The sequence below is a fragment of the Pan troglodytes genome, chromosome 11 (genome assembly GCF_028858775.2).
Source record: "Pan troglodytes isolate AG18354 chromosome 11, NHGRI_mPanTro3-v2.0_pri, whole genome shotgun sequence".
In the NCBI taxonomy this organism is placed as follows: domain Eukaryota; kingdom Metazoa; phylum Chordata; class Mammalia; order Primates; family Hominidae; genus Pan; species Pan troglodytes.
The window spans coordinates 6,140,493-6,160,765 of record NC_072409.2 but is presented as its reverse complement, the minus strand read 5'-3'; the positions used below and the strand labels follow the sequence as shown (position 1 = coordinate 6,160,765).

The window sequence follows — 20,273 nt, the reverse complement described above, 5'->3', positions numbered from 1 at the left end:
TGGGCATGGTGGCTCACGCCTGTAATCCCAGCACTTTGGGAGGTTGATGGGGGTGAGGAGTTCGAGACCAGCCTAGTCAACATGGTGAAACCCCGTCTCCACTAAAAACACAAAAAATTAGCCGGGACTGGTGGCGGATGCCTATAATCCCAGCTACCTGGGAAGCTGAGGCAGGAGAATTGCTTGAACCCACGAGGCGGAGAGTGCAGTGAGCCGATACAGCACCACTGCACTCTAGCCTGGACAATAAGAGTGAAATTCCGTCTCAAAAAAAAAAAAAAAAAGGGACAAGTCTCACTGCATACATCTGGTATTCGTTAAATTTAGGCTAATATTTTTGTTATTAAATTACCTAGGGAGAAACATACAACGGATGGAAGTGATGTAAGCAGATTCCTCAAGCTGCCTTACAGTGAGTTTTATGTTTGGTCATCTCATTAGTAATTGGCCACAAAACCAAGGATGAAATGTAATTTAACAAACAACAGATGGTCTGCAAATGGTCCATTTTATAGCAAACACAATGATGGATAAAGAAATGTAACAAAAGGATAGAACATTACAAAAATAAATACAAGGTCTTTTCCAGGTAAGTCTAGAAAAACTAGAAAAGAGACTCTGAATGGCCATGTAATCAACATAGCAAAAACATGTTCGGTAAATGTCTATCAAATACACTTGATATACACAATTGAGAAGTAGATTATTAGATGAGACCGTATCTGACATTTCCTGTCAATGCCTCATTATTTACTTACTGACTGAAGTGCGGCGAAATTTATGAACATAACCAGAATGATATTCATGGAGATCTTGTATGTCATTTCTCTCTGTATCTTTCTTCTCTTCATTTATTCTCTCAGGAGCTAAAAACACCAAATCGTTTTCCTTTGGATAAAGCTGTTTAGCCAGTTCACATTCTTCCAGATAAACTATGAAACAAGAAGAAGTCGGAATTCATATAACTCTAATAGAATTATTTTAAATAAGATTAACTTAAAAGAAATTAAATCCTTGTATTAACTTCAAAAATACACAGCACTAAAGGACTCTGCATATACTTTAAAATGGTAATCTAATCAAATCAAAAACTTCAAATATTAAAAATATCAATTATAGAATATAGTTTTCTTCAAAACTGCTATAAGGCCAAAATAGACAAAACTATAATATTGAAAAGTAGCTAATAAATTTTCTTTCCTTTAGGTTTATTCTGTTTTTTTTTTGTTGTTTTTTTTTTTTTTTGTGATGGAGTCTCGCTGTGTCGCCCAGGCTGGAGTGCAGTGGCGCGATCTCGGCTCACTGCAAGCTCCGCCTCCCAGGTTCTCGCCATTCTCCTGCCTCAGCCTCCCAAATAGCTGGGACTACAGGTGCCCGCCACCACACCCGGCTAATTTTTTTGTATTTTTAGTAGAGACGGGGTTTCACTGTGTTAGCCAGGATGGTCTCAATCTCCTGACCTCATGATCCGCCCGCCTCAGCCTCCCAAAGTGCTGGGATTACAGGGATGAGCCACTGTGCCCGGCCTATTCTGGTTTTTAACTAAATTTCTCTCATTTGTTTCCAACTTTCAAAACCCCGGAAGAAAATTCGGAAACAGATCCAAGTAGTTATACACCGCATAATGATGTTGTGGTCAGTGATGGACCGGATATATACAACAGTGGTCCCATAAGATTATAATATATTTTTACTGTATCTTTTCTATGTTTAGATACACAAATACTTCCCCATGTTACAATTACCTACAGTATTCAATACGGTAACATGCTGTACAGGTTGGCAGACTAGGTGTGTGGTAGGCTACACCGCCTAGGTTCCTCTAAGTACACTCTTACTTCTCATGATGTTGGCATGATGCTGAAATCGCCTGACACATTTCTGAGAATGTATCCCCATCATTAAGTGACATGTGACTGTACATACAAGAATTTTGCAACTTCTACGCATTTCGAACAAGTGGGGAAAGACAGTTGTAAACTACATGGGACTAGGAAAACAGAGAAAGCACTGGAATAAAGTTCAGTACCAACTGCCGAATCTAGCCCTATACTCTGAAAAATACAAACCACTGCTGAGAGAAACTGAAGACAGCCTGAACAAATGAAGAAATGTACTAAGTTCAAGGCCTAAGACTTAATATTGTTAAAATGTCAGCTGTCCCCAAATTAATCTTTAGAGTCAAAGCAATCCTAGTAAAAATACCAGCAGGTGGCCGCCAGGCATGGTGGCTCACGCCTGTAATCCCAGCACTCTGGGAGGCCAAGGCAGGTGGATCATGAGGTCAGGAGATCGAGAACATCCTGGCCAACACGGGGAAACCCCGTCTCTACTAAAAATACAAAAAATTAGCCGGGCATGGTGGCAGGCACCTGTAGTCCCAGCTACTCGGGAGGCCGAGGCAGGAGAATGACGTGAACCCAGGAGGCGGAGCTTGCAGTGAGCCGAGATCGCACCACTGCACTCCAGCCTGGGTGACAGAGCAAGAAGCCATCTCAAAAAAAAAAAAAAAAAGGCCAGGTGTGGTGGCTCACGCCTGTAATCCCAGCACTTTGGGAGGCCGAGGCGGGCGAATCACCTGAGGTCAGGTGTTTGAGACCAGCCTGGCCACCAACATGGTGAAACCCCATCTCTACTAAAAATACAAAAATTAGCCAGGCGTTGTGGCAGGCGCCTGTAATCCCAGCTACTTGGGAGGCTGAGGCAGGAGAATCGCTTGAACCTGGGAGGTGGAGATTGCTGTAAGCCAAGATCGCGCCATTGCACTCTAGCCTGGGCAACAAGAGTGAGACTTTGTCTCAAAAAAAAAAAAAAAAAAGCAAAAAAAAAAAAACAAAAAAACCAGCAGGCATTTTTATAAATGTTGACAAGTTGATTCTAAAACTGATGACAATAAAAAGAAACTTTTTACAAAGAACAAAACTGAAAGGCTGAAACTATCCAATTTCAGTATTTTTTATAAAACAACAATAAGAGACTGTGGTATTGGTGGAAGGCAGCTATACAGATAAAGAAAACAGTGTCTAAAAGCAGACCTGCAATCAAGATCAACCGATATTCTGACAAATACGCCAAGTTATTGAATGGCAAGGTTATTCAATGAGAAAGGCTACATTTTTTTAACAAGTAACACTAAAACTGAGCACCTATTTTTACATTGTTTCTGATTTATTTTTTTAGAGACTGGGTCTTGTTCTATCTCCCAGACTGGAGTGCAGTGGTATGATCACAGCTCACTGCAGCCTTGAACACTTGGGCTCAAGAAATCCTCCTGCCTCAGCCTCCCATGTCACTGGGAATATAGGTGTGTGCCACCATGCTCAGCTAATTTTTTTTTTACTTTTCTGTAGAGACAGGGTCTTGCTATGTTGCCCAGACTGCTCTCAAACTCCTGGCCTGAAGTGATCTTCCTGTTTTGGCCTCCTAAAGTGCTGAGATTACAAGTATGAACCACTGCGTCTGACTCCTACCTTTAAAAAAGCAAAAAAAAACACAAAACAACCCTTAATCCTTACATATGTCATATATAAAAATAAAATTGAAATGGTCATCAACATAAACACAAAAATTAAACCATAAAATTTAGAAAAAAAAAAATAGGAGAAAACTGTGACCGTGGGTTAGGTAAATGCTTCTTAGGATACAAAAAGCATGAACCATGAAAGAAAAAAACTGATAAACGGGATGCCATCAAAATCAAAACTTTTGCTCTTCAAAAGATACTGTTAGGAAAATTAAAAGGCATTCCACAGATTAGGAATAAATATTTTCAATATATAAATATAATAAATAACTTGTCTCCAGAATATATAAAGAACTGAAAAATAAGTAAAAATAAGAGGACAAACAATCCAACTAAAAATGGAAGATACATGAAGGGGATATGAACATTGCCAGTAAGTCTGTGAAAAGATGCTCAACATTGTTAGCCATTCTAGAAAAGTAAATTAAAACCACAATGACATACTACTACACACCCGTTTGAATCACCAAAATTAAAAACACCACATGGGTGCAGTAGCTCACGTCTGTAATCCCAGCACTTTGGGAGGCCAAGGCGGGTGGTTCACCTGAGATCAGAAGTTCGAGACCAGCCTACCCAACATGGTGAAACCCTGTTTCTACTAAAAATACAAAAATTAGCCGGGCATGGTGGGGCGCCTGTAACCCCAGCTACTTGGGAGGCTGAGGCAGGAGAATCGCTTGAACCCGGGAGGCGGAGGTTGCAGCCACTGCACTCCAGCCTGGGGCGACAGAGCAAGACTCCGTCTCAAAAAAAGAGAGCTCAGGAGCCTCAGCCAGCTCCAAATCTACCAGGAGAAGGGTAAGACGAGCTCAAGTGTGAAAACACTAAAGCAGCATCCTGACAAAAATCAGAATACAGCATACAGCACGGGGTATTAATGGTCCATGGGGTTTGAACTGGCAGTACTTGAAACTCAAAGCTTCTGAGGGACAAGAGAAGAAGGGAGAAGTACCCTTTTATAACTGCATACTGTAGGTAGAACCAAAAGGGGAGAAAATTTAGGGTCCTGCAAGACCCTCAAAAGTGGAACAAACTCTGGACTTCACTACACTTGCAGAAAAGGGTGTCACTGAACTTGTAATTGTGTAAACCATCTCATTACCTCAGAAATAGAAATAAAATTAATAAATCCATATGTAAAGATTACAAAAAAGAAAATGGAGATCCAACATACTAACGAAAATTCTCAGCCTGGGAGTTTGAGGCTGCAGTGAGCTGGGATTACGCCACTGAACGTCAGCCTGGGCGACAGAACAAGACCCTGTTTCAAAAAAAAAAAAAGAAAGAAAGAAAAGAAAAAGAAAATTCTCCCCAAAACCACAACCGGGAAGGAAAAGGATACTGAATTAGGCTGGGCGCAGTGGCTCACGCCTGTAATTTAGGTACTTTGTGGGGCCAAGGCAGGAGGATCACCTGAGGTCAGGAGTTCAAGACCAGCCTAGCCAAAATGGCAAATCCCCATCTCGACTAAAAATACAAACATTAGCCAGGCATGGTGGCACGTGCCATAATCCCAGCTGCTTGGGAGGCTGAGGCAGGAGAATCGCTTGAAGCCAGGAGGCGGGATGCAGTGAGCTGAGATCACACCACTGCACTTCAGCCTGGGTAACAGAGTGAGACTCCATCTCAAAAAAAAAGAAAAAAAAGAATACTGAATTAAACATATTAGCTACTTATTTGGGGATATAAAAAACTATTTTGGGCCGGGCGCGGTGGCTCACGCCTCGCCTGTAATCCCAGCACTTTGGGAGGCCGAGGCGGGCAGATCACGAGGTTAGGAGATCGAGACCATCCTGGCTAACATGGTGAAACCCCGCCATTACTGAAAATACAAAAAATTAGCCGGGCATGGTGGCAGGCGCCTGTAGTCCCAGCAACTCGGGAGGCTGAGGCAGGAGAATGGCGTGAACCCGGGAGGTGGAGCTTGCAGTGAGCTGAGATTGTGCCACTGCACTCCAGCCTGGGTGAGAGAGCAAGACTCCGTCTCAAAAAAAAAAAAAAAAAACTATTTTGAACAAAAACCTCAAAAATGAAAAGAAATAAAAAGAAAAAAAAATTTTTTTTAAAAAGGACAAGAAACTGGATATTTACTCATTACAAATGAAAAAATAGTAACTTCACACTGGAGAAACATGAGACGCCACCTTAACAAAGCGATGGAAGTTAGTATCACCAGCAATGAGATTTATCAACGTCATGTACCTCCCGATCTGACAGACTGAGAAGAGCACAAACTACTTCTATGTTTTTCTTGCCAAAAATGCAAAACCTGAATTTGACTCACAAGGAAATATCAGAAAAACCAAAATGGAGGGACATTCTGCAAAGTAACTGGACAGCACTCTTTAAAAACATTTAGGCCATGAAAGACAAAGAGAGAATGAGGACCTAAGTTTCCTTCCTAGACTGAAGGAAACTAAGAAGACATCACAACTGAATGGGATTTGTGATTCTAGATTGGACCCTGGAGCAGAAAACAGACATTCATGGGACAAGTGGTATAATATGAATAAGGTCTAAGTAGCTCTTAGTTTATACCAACATAAAACCCTGGTTTTGATCATTGTTCTGTCTTTACGTTAAGATGTTAACATTTGAGGAAACTTGGTGAAGGTTATAGGAACTCTACTAATTTTGCAATTTTTTTGAAAAATCTGCAATTATTTCAAAATAAAAAATTAATTCCTCCAAAGCAAATCCAACCCCACAGGATTCTTCATCTCCTTACTCCATCCCATGCAACTCCCTTCTCCCGTAACGAGGGAACCCTGCCTCCTAACACCAGCTTTCTTATACATTAGCTCTATTTTACAATACACAAAATCATCTAAGAACTACTAATACTAAGCCAGTTCTACTACTGACAACAAATCTCACAAATTTTGGCTGTTTTTGTCACCCAGGATGGAGTGCAATGGCGCAATCTCGGTTCACTGCAACCTCTGCCTCTTGCGTTCAAGCAATTCTCCTGCATCAGCCTCCCTAATAGCTGGGATTACAGATGTGCACCACCACACCCGGCTAATTTTGTATTTTTAGTAGAGACGAGGTTTCACCATGCTGGCCAGGATGGTCTCGAACTCCCGACCTCAGGTGATCCACCAGCCTTGGCCTCCCAAAGTGCTGGGATTGCAGGTGTGAGCCACTGTGCCCAGCCGAGTCTACTATTTCTAAAAGTACTTATATCATTTTTTTCTCTGTGGGTTATACATATGACCAATTTAAAATATAATTAGGTTCACCTACTTCAATTGTATTTCTTTTTAAGGCTTGCTTTTTAAAATTCATCTTTGTTGATTTAATTGTTCAAGTCATATATATGTAAAAAGTATACTCTAGTTCTATCAGTTTTATTTATTTATTTATTTAGAGACAGGGTCTTGTTATGTTGCCTGGGCTAGAGTGCAGTGACCATTCACATATGTGATCATAACACAGTATAGCCTCAAACTCCTGGGCTCAAGTGATCTTGCCTCAGCCTACCACGTAGCAGGGACTACAGAGGCACAGGCCACTGTGCCCAGCTCTTTATCTATTTTATTAGGTATATGCATTCAGAATTGTCATATCTTCTGTTGAACCAAAATACTCCCTTTTTATCTCAAATAATGCTTTCTGAGCTGGGCATGGTGGCTCACGCCTGTAATCCCAGCACTTTGGGAGGCCGAGGCAGGCGGGTCACCTGAGGTCAGAAGTTCAAGACCAGCCTGGCCAACATGGCAAAACCCAGTCTCTACTAAAAATACAAAAATTAGCTGGGTGTGGTGGTGAGCACCTGTAATCCCAGCTACTGAGGAGGCTGAGGCAGAATTGCTTGAACTCGGGAAACAGAAGTTGCAGTGAGCCAAGATCAGCTACTGCACTCCAGCCTGGGCGACAGAGCAAGACTCTGTCTCAAAAAAAATAATAATAATAATAACAACAATAATAATGCTTTCTGCCTTAATGTCTATTTAGTTTGATATTAACAGAGCTAAATAAGTTTTTTTTTAATTTGGATATGCATGGTTATCTTTTACTTACAATCTTTATGTATCCTTATATTTAGATGTATTACCCACTAACAGCATATAGCATGCCCAGATTGGTGTTGAAATACCGCTTTCAACTAAAATATAGCAAGGCTCCTTAGAAAACTGTAAGTTCAGTTATGGGATAAAAACAATATTATATGATGAACTTGGAACATCTTGTCATAGCACATAGCCTCAGAGCCAACTAGAAGGAGCTGACTGAAATGGACTGAAATACACGCATACCAATCCATGCACCCACAGTTCTTTTTTAAGCTTACCAGTCACCACTGGCACTTACTAGTGAATTTTTTTTTTTTTTTTTTTTTTTTTGAGATGGAGTCTTGCTCTGTCTCCCAGGCTGGAGTGCAGTGGCATGATCTCGGCTCACTGTAACCTCTGCCTCCAGGGTTCAAGCGATTCTCCTGCCCCGGCCTCCCTAGTAGCTGGGACTACAGGTATGCACCACCATGCCCAGCTGATTTTTGTATTTGTAGTAGAGACGGGGTTTTGCCATGTTGGCCAGGCTGGTCTCGAACTCCTGACCTCAGGTGATCTGCCCCTCGGCCTCCCAAAGTGCTGGGATTACAGACGTGAGCCACCGCACACGGACTACTAGTGAATTAAACTCGTTATTCTGAAAACTGGTCAAGCCGCAAGTATTTATACTGCCTTTCCTTTATAAACTATACTACTGAGTAACCAAATAGTAGTAGAGAATTTTCTCTCTAGAGAAGTATTCCAGCTAACATAAAATGATTAAAGTATCACCATTTTGCTCCCTTTAATGAATTAGTGACTAAGTACAAGCAGCTGTGATTATCAGAAAAAGAAACCAGATACCACGTACCTGCTGCTGCTGATGGAACATACCACCAACTATAAAATAGTTTTGCCAAAAACAAGTAACAAAAATTTACCTGAATTGGATCAATCCTCTAGTTCCAGGTATCAATATATAGGAAACACACAGAGGACAGAGACACATTCTAAACACCACCAAGGGGATGCAATATCAGCAAAATCCAGACCATGATTAACTCTATAAAACTAATTCAATTTTTTCAACAAAAAAATTGCAAGGGAAGAAAATGAGAGAATTCTAGTTTAAAAAGACCTATCAACCAATGCCATTGGGTGGACTACTTTGGATCTTAAGCTGAAAAAAAAGTGTTATGAGATAATTGAAAATTTGAACACTGACTGATATGAAGGGATTATTGGTAACTTTTTAGGTATGACTTATTTTTAAGCTCTTATTTTTTAGAGATAGTCACTAACATAGTTACAGATGACAAACTAACCGAAGATGACATGCAAAACCTCTCCACAGAAAACTATAAAACACTGAGAAAAATTTAACCTAAATAACTGAAGATATATACCTTATTCATCAATTAGAAAGTATTAAAAGTTGTCAATTCTTCCCAAATTTCCACTTCTTTTCCTCTAAAATTTATATGGAAATGCAAAGGGCCAAGAATAGCCAAAGCACTAAAAAAGTACAGCAAGGTAGGAGGGGGTGAGGCGCCGTGGCTCACACCAGCACTTTGGGAGGCCAAGACGGGCAGATAACTTGAGGCCAGGAGCTTCAGACCAGCCTGGCCAATATGGTGAAACCCCGTCTCTACTAAAAACACAAAAATTTGCCAGGCATAGTGGTGGTGCACACCTGTAGTCCTAGCTACTCGGGAGGCTGCGGCAGGAGAATTGCTTGAACCCGGGAAGCAGAGGTTGCAGTGAGCCAGGATCACGCCACTGCACTCCAGTCTGGGCGACAGAGCAAGATTCCATCTCAAAAAACAGAACAAACAAAACAAAACAAGGTAGGAGGACTTGCTCTATGAGTTATTAAAACTTCTTATAAAGCTAGATTAAGTAAACAATGTGATATGAGCCCAAGGGTAGGCAAATGATCTCAAGAAGAACAGACTGATGCCCAGACATTAAGTGGACTCCAGACGCATGACAAACATAGCAGTGCAGTGAAGCACAAATGGTCTTTCAATAAATAGTACTGGGATAATCAGACCTCTACTTAGGGAAAAAAAAAAAAAATGGAACCCAACCCACATGCCTCAGTCAGAAACAAAACAAGAAAACTTCTAGAAAAGGGGTTCCCAAATTTCCTCTGTAAAGGGCCAGATAGGCTTGTGGGGCCACACATAATGCCTGTTACATACTCTTTTTTATAGAGCTTTAAAAACGTAAAAACCAGCTGGGCGAGGTGGTTCACACCTCTAATCCCAGCACTTCAGAAGGCTGATGACGCAGGAGGATCACTTGAGACCAGGAGTTTGAGATCAGCCTGGGCAACAGCACAAGACCCCATCTCTACATTTAAGAAAGAAAAAAAAAAAAAAAAAAAAGGAACATAAAAAATGTACCCTAGGGCAATACAAAATCAATACATGGGGTAGGTGGATCTGCGAGCTGTAGTTTGCTAACCTTTGTTCTAGAAGGTAAGAGAGATCCTGATCCATGGGTGATGGGGGTGGGGGCAAAGAAAGGCAAGAGAATGTAATTTGCAACCTGTAGCAGAGAAAGATTTCTTACTCTTCATTTAAGAAACGGGACACAGAGCACTGACAATAAAAGACTGATGTATTTACTATGTTCAAATAAGCAATTCTCAATAAGAATGAAAAAGAAATTTTTAAGACATCACTAAAAAGAGTCAGAATGTAAGTCAAAGTGAGGAAATGACTTCTACCCAGATTATATAAAGAACTCCTACAAATCAACTGAAAAAAAGACAACAGAAAATGACCAAAAGCCTTGAACAGGCACTTTCCAAAAGAGGTTGCTGATACAGCTACTAAATACGTGAAAAGATGCTCAATCTCCCTAATGAGGACATTACAAAAGCCCACAAAACACCATCAATACACACAGCCCAACAGCTAAAAATCTCAAAACAATCTATACAAATGTGTTGCTGAAGACACAGAAAAATGCAACTTCTCATATACTACTGCTGGTGGAATATAATTTTGTACAATAGGCTTGGCATTATTTACTGAAGTTGAACTTATACACACCCTAATATTCCACAATCTACTTCTGGATATAAACTGAACAAAAATGCATTCAGAAGAACACTAAGAGATACATGGGTGATCATAGTAGCATTATTCATAACATGCTGTGCAGAAAAGAGTTCACATAGCAGGCATGCTATCCTTCAAAAGACCTGCTTGCGAGGCTGCCCCTTGGCTGGTATCTAGGAACTTAGATTTTAGGACAGTTCTCATCATTCCCTAATAAAAATGGCTCACTGTTACTAAACCATGTGTGAAAATGATAAGTTCCCGCCAAACATCTGCTTTCTTTCTGCTTTGTGGCTATTGCATCTCAATGTATAGCTGACAATTGAACGTGAGTTTGAAGTGCACAGGTCCACTAATTCATAGATTTTCCTCCATCTCTGCCACTCCTGAGAGAGCAAGACAAATCCCTCCTCCTCTTCATCTATCTACTGAGCGTGACGATGATAAAGATGTAGACCTTTATGATGATCCATTTCACTTAATGAATAAATATATCTTCTCTTCCTTATGATTTTAGTTTCTTTTCTTTAGCTTTATTGTAAGAATACAGTACATAATACATATAACATATAATTGTTGTTGTTGTTTTTTGTTTTTTTTTGTTTTTGAGACAGTCTCTGTGCCAGGCTGGAGTGCAGTGGCGCTATTTCGGCTCACTGCAAACTCCACCTCCCTGGTTCAAGTGATTCTCCTGCCTCAGCCTCCCAAGTAGCAGGGACTACAGGCGCCCGCCACCATGCCTGGCTAATGTTTGCATTTTTAGTAGAAACGGGGTTTCACCATGTTGGCCAGGATGGTCTCGATCTCTTGACCTGGTGATCCGCCCGCCTCGGCCTCCCAAAGTGCTGGGATTACAGGCGTGAGCCACCACACCCAGCCTCATTTTTTTTTTTAAGCACATCTACAGAGGAGGATGGATGGGGGTTGGGGGTAAAAAGAGGACTTATTCATTTTATTTTAAAGAGTTCTGAATGTTTGGTGTATTTATAACTAGTATATAAAAGTGGTATGTGGTTCAGATCAATCATGAAATGAAAAGACAGATGCCAGGAAGATTTACTCAGAATCTGTAAAGACTATTATGCAACACCCCCACCAAATCCCTCCACTCACCCTCTCTCCCATTCCCAGCCCCCACTGACAATTCAGCCTCTACTATTCTAACTACAGAGTGGGGAAAAAAATCATAAATTTTACATTCATAATTGTTCCAGTAACTATCCTCATTAAGACTTTAAGCATATTCTAAGAAGTCACAAATTTAGCTTAGAAAATTTGTGTCCCCCTAAATTCAAATAATGCTATCTCCTCTTAATTAGAAATCTCCAATTATTATATCATATATTCCAAGTTGCATAAGAAAAAACTTACCTGCAAACTCCCAGTATTTTATATAATCGGCAGGAAATTTTCGTACTTGCAACTGATAGAAATTCTCTCTATTTGGAGAGTTGAGCCATTCCTGTGCCACCTATACAAAGCACAAAAGCAAATTAAGAAAGCAACATTCTGGAAAGTGATGCTAAATAGTAACATTTTCCAAAGTTAAGCAACAGTAAAATCCAGAACCTAGAATCTAGGTGACAGAAACTAAAAATTGATTCGTGGCAGGTTAATACAATTATCTGGAACTGTCCTGTCCAATTCAGTAGCCACTAGCTACATCTGGTTATTTACATTTAATAAAAATGTTAAAAAAATAAAAATTCTGTTCTTCAAACTAGTCACACTTGCAGTGCTCAACAGCCACCTGTGGCTGCTCCGCTGTGGGCAGATGTGGAGCATTTCCAGCAGTGCCTAACATACTGCTGGACAGCTCCGGTAGAATGCTACTTCCCAACCAGATCAGCTAGCTCACAAGTCCAAAAGGACCTAGATTTGTTGCAGACCTTAGGGATTTCTCACCAACATGTCATCCTGCCAGTTTATAAAATGCTCTATACCCATCTCCCAGTCTGTCAAAGCTCCAAACTCAGAAGTACCCTCAAGGATCTTCTGAGAAATAAGACTATTCCCAATCCCAAATTTAGGAAGACTACTAGTATAAAAAAGTCATATTAGCTTTCACTTTTTAAAAAACTAACAAATATATTACCTTTTGGGCCCTAAGGAGGGTTTTGTCTAAATGTAACCGTTAGTCATTAAGTATTTAAATCAACAAATAGTCTTTCAGTTCCTCTGAAAAACTTATCATCAAAGACTATTGGTGTTGAACTGCTTCTGCACTGGTTAACCAACCAAGACTCCACAAGGGTTATGCTATGGACAGGGGAACAAAACAATACTGAATCCGTGTTATCTGCTAGTAAGGTCAGACTCTGGACCATGATAGTCATGATCAGTTTGTATCACCCAGAATACCCTACAGTAAGGCAACTCCATAGACTCATCATCAAAAGTGCATTTTATGTTCACAGCATTATTTACAATCACCAAAATCTGGAAACAACCCAAATGTCCATCAGTTGGTGAATGCATAAACAAATGTAATATATCCATACAACAGAATCTCATTTGGCAATAAAAAGCCATGGCCCATTAATACATGCTACAACAAGGATGGGCCTCAAAAAGATTACATGAAGTGAAAGGAGCCAGATTCAAGAGACCACATATGGACACCTCTATATAGATGGCATTTCCAGAAGAGGCAGATTTATAGACAGACGAGAGATTAGTGTTTGCCTGGGGCTAGTGGTAGGAATGAAGAATGACTACCAATGGGCAGAAGGGATTGTTTTAGGTCAACAGAAATGTTCTAAAACTGGGTTGTGGTGATGGCTATACAACTATAAATTTACTTAAAAAAACCATTCAATTATACACCTTAAAAGGGTGTATTTTATGGTATAGTATACCTTAATAAAGCTGTTAAAATGCATCTTAGTGTGTACAACAAAGATAAAAAAAATGGATCAATAAAATTTTATCACAAGAGATTTACCTGAGAGTACCTAGAAGATCCTAGATAGTTCCCATCTTGGAAAAAGGAGGGCAGATACTTTTAGTTTGAAATTATTTGGGCCTAATATTAACTTCTACAGCAACCCCAGGAGCTAGAGATTAAGTGGATCTCTTATAGTCAAGCTACAATGACCGATTAATGATAGCTGAAATTCTGGAGCTATCAAAGAGAAACTTAGCTAGGTAAAAAGTCCTAATTAATATATACTCAATATACTACATAATTCACAGGTTTGTGTATTTGATGCAGTTACAGGTTTATCTGTTTCATAACTCATGTGGCCTTGGGAAATTAAGAAATCATAAATTGCATGAGCTAGTAGTTTCACACTAAATGAAATAACTTCGAAGTACAAACAAGTGTATGTTTGCGGCCCATCAGAGCATTATCAAAGTTAAAAGTAATCAACCAGGTTCAGAGGATGAAAAATCATGCAGATGGTTAGAAACATACTCCTTTCAAAAGGTGTCAGCTGCTGTAAAAAAAAAAAAAATAAAAGGAAAACAAGCTCCCTGAACATAAGAACATTTAGAATACACTGAACAGAGATGAATATACAATGTGGCCTTCCAAGTTTTTTGGGTTTTTTTTGTTTGTTTGTTTTTTGAGATGGAGTTTCAGTCCTGTTGCTCTGGCTGGAGTGCAATGGCACGATTTCCGCTCACTGCAACCTCCACCTCGTGGGTTCAAGTGATTCTCCCGCCTCCGCCTCCCATTAGCTGGGAATACAGGCATGCGCCACTATGCCCGGCTTACTTTTTTTTTTATTTTTTTTGGAGACAGAGTTTCCGTCTTGTTGCCCAGGCGGGAGTGCAATGGCGCCATCTCGGCTCACCACAACCTCCACCTCCCAGGTTCAAGTGATTCTCCTGCCTCAGACTCCCAAGTAGCTGCGATTACAGGCGCCCACCACCACGCCTGGCTAATTTTGTATTTTTAGTAGAGACAGGGTTTCTCCATGGTCAGGCTGGTCTTGAACTCCTGACCTCAGGTGATCCACCTGCCTCAGCCTCCCAAAGTGCTGGGATTACAGGCATGAGCCACCGTGCCTGGCCCACATTTTGTATTTTTAGTAGAGACAGGGTTTCACCATGTTGGCCAGCTGGTCTCAAACTCCTGACCTGAGGTGATCGACCCACCTCGGCCTCCCAAAGTGCTGGGATTACAGACGTGAGCCACCAAGCCCGGCTAGCTTTCCAAGTATTAAAGGTCAGTGGTAATAATGTAACAATCTCATAAAGCACTATCACTTCAAAGCAGCAAACTATGTTCCTTTTCTTCCCACTCCAGACAGGAACGACAGATATCCAGTTAGGCCTCATCTTCAAAGGAGGTCTGAGTTCTCTTTTTTCCCAGTAACTAAGAATAGATTATTCTACAAAACTGGAGGTTCCTAATAATTTAGTAATTTAACATTTTTCAGATCAAATAGTTTAATATTATGTTTTGATAAAAATACTTCCACATAGACTAAATACACTGTTTGGTTACAATGAGGTTTCTTTTTTTTTTGTGACCCCAAGAAAATTCTCTTTAAAAAAATTATTACTATTATTATTATTGTATTGCGTTTTTCTTTTTTTTGGAGACAGGGTCTTGCTCTGCCGCCCAGGCTGGAGTACAGTGGCACGATCTCAGCTCACTGCAACCGCCACCTCCTGGGTTCAAGCAATTCTCCTGCCTCAGCCTCCTGAGTAGCTGGGATTACAGGCACGTACCACCACGCCCGGCTAATTTTTGTATTTTTAGTAGAGACAGGGTTTCACCAAAGTTGGCCAGGCTGGTCTCAAACTCCTGACCTCAAGTGATGATCCGCCTACTGTGGCCTTCCCAAGTGTTGGGATTACAGGCGTAAGCCAGTGTGCCTGGCCAAAAAATTACATTATTAAAACAACAGCTGTTTCACTGGGGAAAAGAAGTTCCTGCAGCACTGGCTCCCAATAACCAAGACTGTCCTTGACTTACGTAAGACAGCCAAACACAAACCCCAAACAGACAAAGCAACTGACATTCATCCCCATGTCCTGTCCCCTTTCAATACAAAAGTCTAAGGCAAACTCACTGATTTCTGTCCTGGAGCCCTCTTCCTTTGAGGACTTAAACTCCTAGAGTTATCCATTTTCTTGCATCAATTTCTTCCTGCCCACTGCTCATTCCCATCAGCATACACACTGAATTCGCTCTAAGAACACTCTGCCACCAATAAACAAAACACTTCCTTGTCTCCAAATGACCATTCAGCTTAGTGCCCCCTTTTTCCTGCTCCCAATCAATATGTATGTTTTCAAAACACTCCTTCCACTCACTTCTTTGTACATCTGGTTTCCAACTTAACCAGTGCTGCACAAAAATTGCCCACCCATCAAACTCAATGATGACCTCCTTGCTGTTACTCTCCCTTACCCATCTCAGGTAGAGCTAATCCAAATCTCCGGTTCGTGACGCACGGTCAGGAGTCTATGCAAGGCCCTCATCATTTGATTTCTCCTTCATCCCTGATGCCACTTCCATGACAACCTCCACCCTAGGTATCCACTACAGCTGTGTTAGTATAACCGAAAAATCCACAAGGGGTGTGTGTGAGAGATTTAGACAAATGGTAATCTACCATAAACTAGGTGTTTTGTTTTTTCAACCAACTTTTAAGTCTTCTGGGACTGACTCACATAGTACTCTGTAGTATGTAAGGGCTTCATTTTACTCATCCATCCTTTTAACCAGCTCCAACTCTATATCCTATAAATGACATCCTAAGACATAGAACCCTCATAGACAGGCATGTATATGTTCTTCTGACGAGGCTACGCAGGAATAAGACTGCTAGATCATAAAGGATCACAAACTTTTGTTCACCTGTTATTTTAACTTCCTTTCCTCCTTTCAGTAACACTTCATATACTTATTACCACACCAAGTTTCCTGCAAATTATTTGTTGTCCATCTTCTACTGATTTCCCTGTTTTTTGCTGTCGATTTACAAAAGTGCTTTGTGGGTTTTAGCTACTAATCTCTTGCCAGTTTAGGAATGTTTTAAAACTCTCTTCTTCACATCTGTTAACTCCAAATATAGAGTCCTTCACTAAAAAGACATTAACTTTGACAGAATAAAATCCATTAATATTCATTAATCCATTAATGTGGCTAATGCTTTTTACATTTTTATGATTACCTTCATCACCTAAACTGACGTTTTGATATTTTCTTCGTTTAGTTTTACTTTCCAAACATATGTGATTTAACCAAAGTTTATGTGCTATAAAGTACGAATCTTAGCCTAATTTGCTTTTTCCCCAATGAAGTAGGCCAGTTTCCTCTAATGATCCATCCTTTCCCCACTGATTTGTGATGTCCTATTTATCTCGTTTTATCTAAGATTGACACATATGCAAGAAGGAGTTCCTTCTTAGGAGCCAAAGGGTCTCCCACTGTTTCTCCGGGTATCTGCCTGCTCCGTGCCACTCTCATATGTGTCTATTACTATGGCTTTGAAACAGCTTCATAGCAGATAAAGCAACTATCATTCCCCCCATGCCCTAGTTATGCTGTTCTTTTCAAAGTGACTTTATTATAATAGATTTTGCTTTTCCTTACAAATTTTAAAGTAAGTCTATCAATCACCTCAAAACAATCCTGCTGGGATTTTAACTTGAACTACATCAAATTTATAAATGAATTCAGAAAGAAGTCACATCTTTACAATGTGAAGCTATCACATCCATGAACATAGCGCTCTCCATTTTGAACAAAAGACTAAACGTCTTCCTTTATCACCTTTAAAATAGTTTTAAAGTGTTTTCCGTAAATGTCTCATGCATTCATCATTAGACTAATTACTAACAGGTGTGCAGTTCCAGTTACCGTGCTATCTTCTTTCATATTTTCTAACTGGCTATTGCTGCTACAGAGGGACACTACGTATTTTTTTGCACATCCATCTTGTGCCCAAATATGGATGCTACTGGGGTTTCTGTGTAGGTCATCTGCAAATGATCAGAATCGTGCCTCTTCCAATTATTCATTGCTCCATTTTTGTCATTTTAATGAACTGTATCACTGAATATCTGTAGCAGCTGTCATCTACAACTGTTCCATCAATTGTTGCTTCGTACATTTTGAAATTATTATATACATACATGTTCACAATCAATTATATACGCTTGGGTAACTGTTCCTTTCACTGATACCTACTGTCTTTGCCCCTCTGAATTGTTCTCATGTTAAAGTAAATGTTGATTGTAAAAGTGCAACTCCAGCTTTCTTTGGTTCCTGTTTGTTTGCCGTATCATTTTCCTTTTTTTTTTTTTTTTTTTTTTAAAGGGACAGGGTCTCACTTTGTTGTCCAGGCTGGTCTCAAGCTCCCAGGCTCAAACGATCCTCTGGCCTCTGCCTCCCAAAATGCTGGTATTACAGGCATGAGCCACTGTACCTGGCCATCTTTTTCCATTCTTTCATCTTAAACCTTTCTAGCTTTTTTTTTATTTCTGGCAGGTAACACTGTTCCTGGAACTTATGATTTTAAATACATTCTAAACGTCTCAATATAACTGCTTATGTATACACTTATTCAGTTATATTCCCTTGGCATTAAAAGCCCTCTCAATCTCAACTCTCAACTCCTTCTCTATTTCTAAGAAAATCTTGGTCTTAATTTATCCCTTTTTTCTGAGATCCTTATTACACATATATTAACACTTCTCTATCCACTTTATTGCTTTTTCTTTTCTATTTTCTGCTTCTATCCTTTCGTGATAACTTGTGGGAGATCTGAGTGGACATTCTGGCTTGCCTACACGTTCTTCGGTTGTATCCACGTACTATTCACTCCATTTACTGAGTTCTCTAATGATTGTGTCCTCTATCCCCAACTAGCTCCTGTTTGTTGTTCTTTATGGTTTCTCCTTCTTGCTTCATGTTTCTAGCATGCTCTATTTTTTCGAGAATATTTAATATGCTTATAGCTAAATTTTATTCTGACTATTCCCATAATTTTGCTTTACCTGCTCCATGTTGTTCGGTTTGTTACTTTTCTCTTATAGTGACTACACTCCAGACAGGAAATGCAGATGTTCCCCTCTGAATTCATACTCCCCAGGGAGACCAGGCACATCAGCTACAAAGGAACACTGCAGGAACAAGGGGCTATAGCCTAGCACCACCTAGCTTTTGTATCTCTCCTGATGAGTAGGGTAGAGAGTCATGGGGATACAACTCTGGGAGTAAGCATTTCAGTATTATAATCTCTAAGTCTACCCTGATACTTACCTTTCTGAATTCTGACTTCCTTGGTTACAATAATTCAGCCCTAGGGATGGGAGGGAACAAGTGAACTTTCAAGAACCAAGCAATCCAACTATATCCACCGTTAGTTATTCCTCACAGGAGCTGGGATACAATGCCACTCTAATGCTACCCACTGCAGACATGAGCTAGTTCCAACTTTTCTGCCCTGCACCACAAGGTAACATAAGGGTAGTACTCTAGCCCAGGGTAATGAGGGGAAGAAAAAAGGGGGAAAACCTAAGAAATTCTTTTCTACTTTAATTCCCATCTATAGGAATTCTAGTCTGCTCTACTTATTATTTCCTTCCCATCCCAAGAACCCAATCACATCCTAGGCTGCCGCACAGTTTCTCACAATATGTATCAGTTTAACATCTTCAACTACACTCCCTGGCTTCAGCAATGTCACTCCCAAAAGAGAGGGCCATTAGCCCATGATCATTTGACATCAAGTAAACAGCATCACAATCTAACCAGATGCTTAAGCCAAAAACTTCAGAATCATCCTCCCTTCTTAACTCCCACATCAATTCTATCACCAAGTCTTCTAAGTACTCTCTCCAAAATTTACCCCCAATATATTGAATTCCTCTCCACTTCTACAGCTCCCACCCAAATCAAGCCACCATCACCTTTCTCCTGGGCTACTATAGTAGCCCCTTGACTGGTCAACTGCATTTATGCTTACCTTTCTAAAGATTACTCTCCACAGCAACAGCAAATGGTGTATAAAAAACGTAAACTGGTTACTATTACTATTCCCCCAGTCTAAATGACCAACCAAATAAAAATCTTTCAGTACCTTCTCACTGAACTGAGAATGAAATATCAACCTGCAGCTTACAGGGCTGTATCTGGCTCTTGTTTCTCCAATCTTATTTCATTTCTCTTTACCCCTTATCAGCTACTTCACTTCAGCCATACCAGCCTAATCTCTTTCTTCGTTAAGACTCAGTTCCCATCTCATGGCATTACATTCTTGACATTCCACCCCACCTCCTGAACAGTACTTTCTTCTTCTGGATGTCAGCCAGGTCTCAAGAGCAGCCTCCCAATATCGCCACTCACAACAATTCATCATTTCTGCCTATTTGTTTCCTTCACAGAACTGATTACAGTCTGAAATTAGCCAAAGCATCCATAGCCATACCACCCTAAATTCACCCAATCTTGTCTGAAATTAGCCACAGAAATAGAGCCATCTCCCTACTGGGCACTGAGAATCGAAGTTAGTGCCTAATGGTACTAAGTTAGTGTCTAAGGGTACTCCTTGCCTGCCTGCTCCCTGTCCATGCAACCTACAATGACCTCTACACAGGAGAGGCAACAGTAGAGGACTGCAGATAACAGAAAGCATATCTAAGTTTTAAAATAAAAGAGCATTTGCCACAACTGACTGCAAAAAATTGGCCCCTGGCAAAACAGTGCACATGTATCCA

The 20,273-nt window shown here is 40.3% G+C and overlaps 1 protein-coding gene across 19 annotated transcripts in view; it reads right to left on the bottom strand.

Annotated features, from left to right (window-relative positions):
• The window catches only part of SETX (senataxin), a 95,947-nt gene that overhangs the window by 38,502 nt on the left and 37,172 nt on the right, over positions 1–20,273 (bottom strand). For all 19 annotated transcript variants that reach the window (XR_010148809.1, XR_010148808.1, XR_010148807.1 and 16 more), the window contains 2 exons: positions 11,961–12,060; positions 759–932 (listed from right to left, as the gene is read on the bottom strand). Coding sequence is in view for 16 of the 19 variants with exons in the window: in XM_054659216.2 (XP_054515191.1) it covers positions 759–932; positions 11,961–12,060 (274 nt within the window). In the remaining 3 variants the exon portion in view is untranslated. The remainder of the gene's footprint in view (positions 1–758; positions 933–11,960; positions 12,061–20,273) is intronic.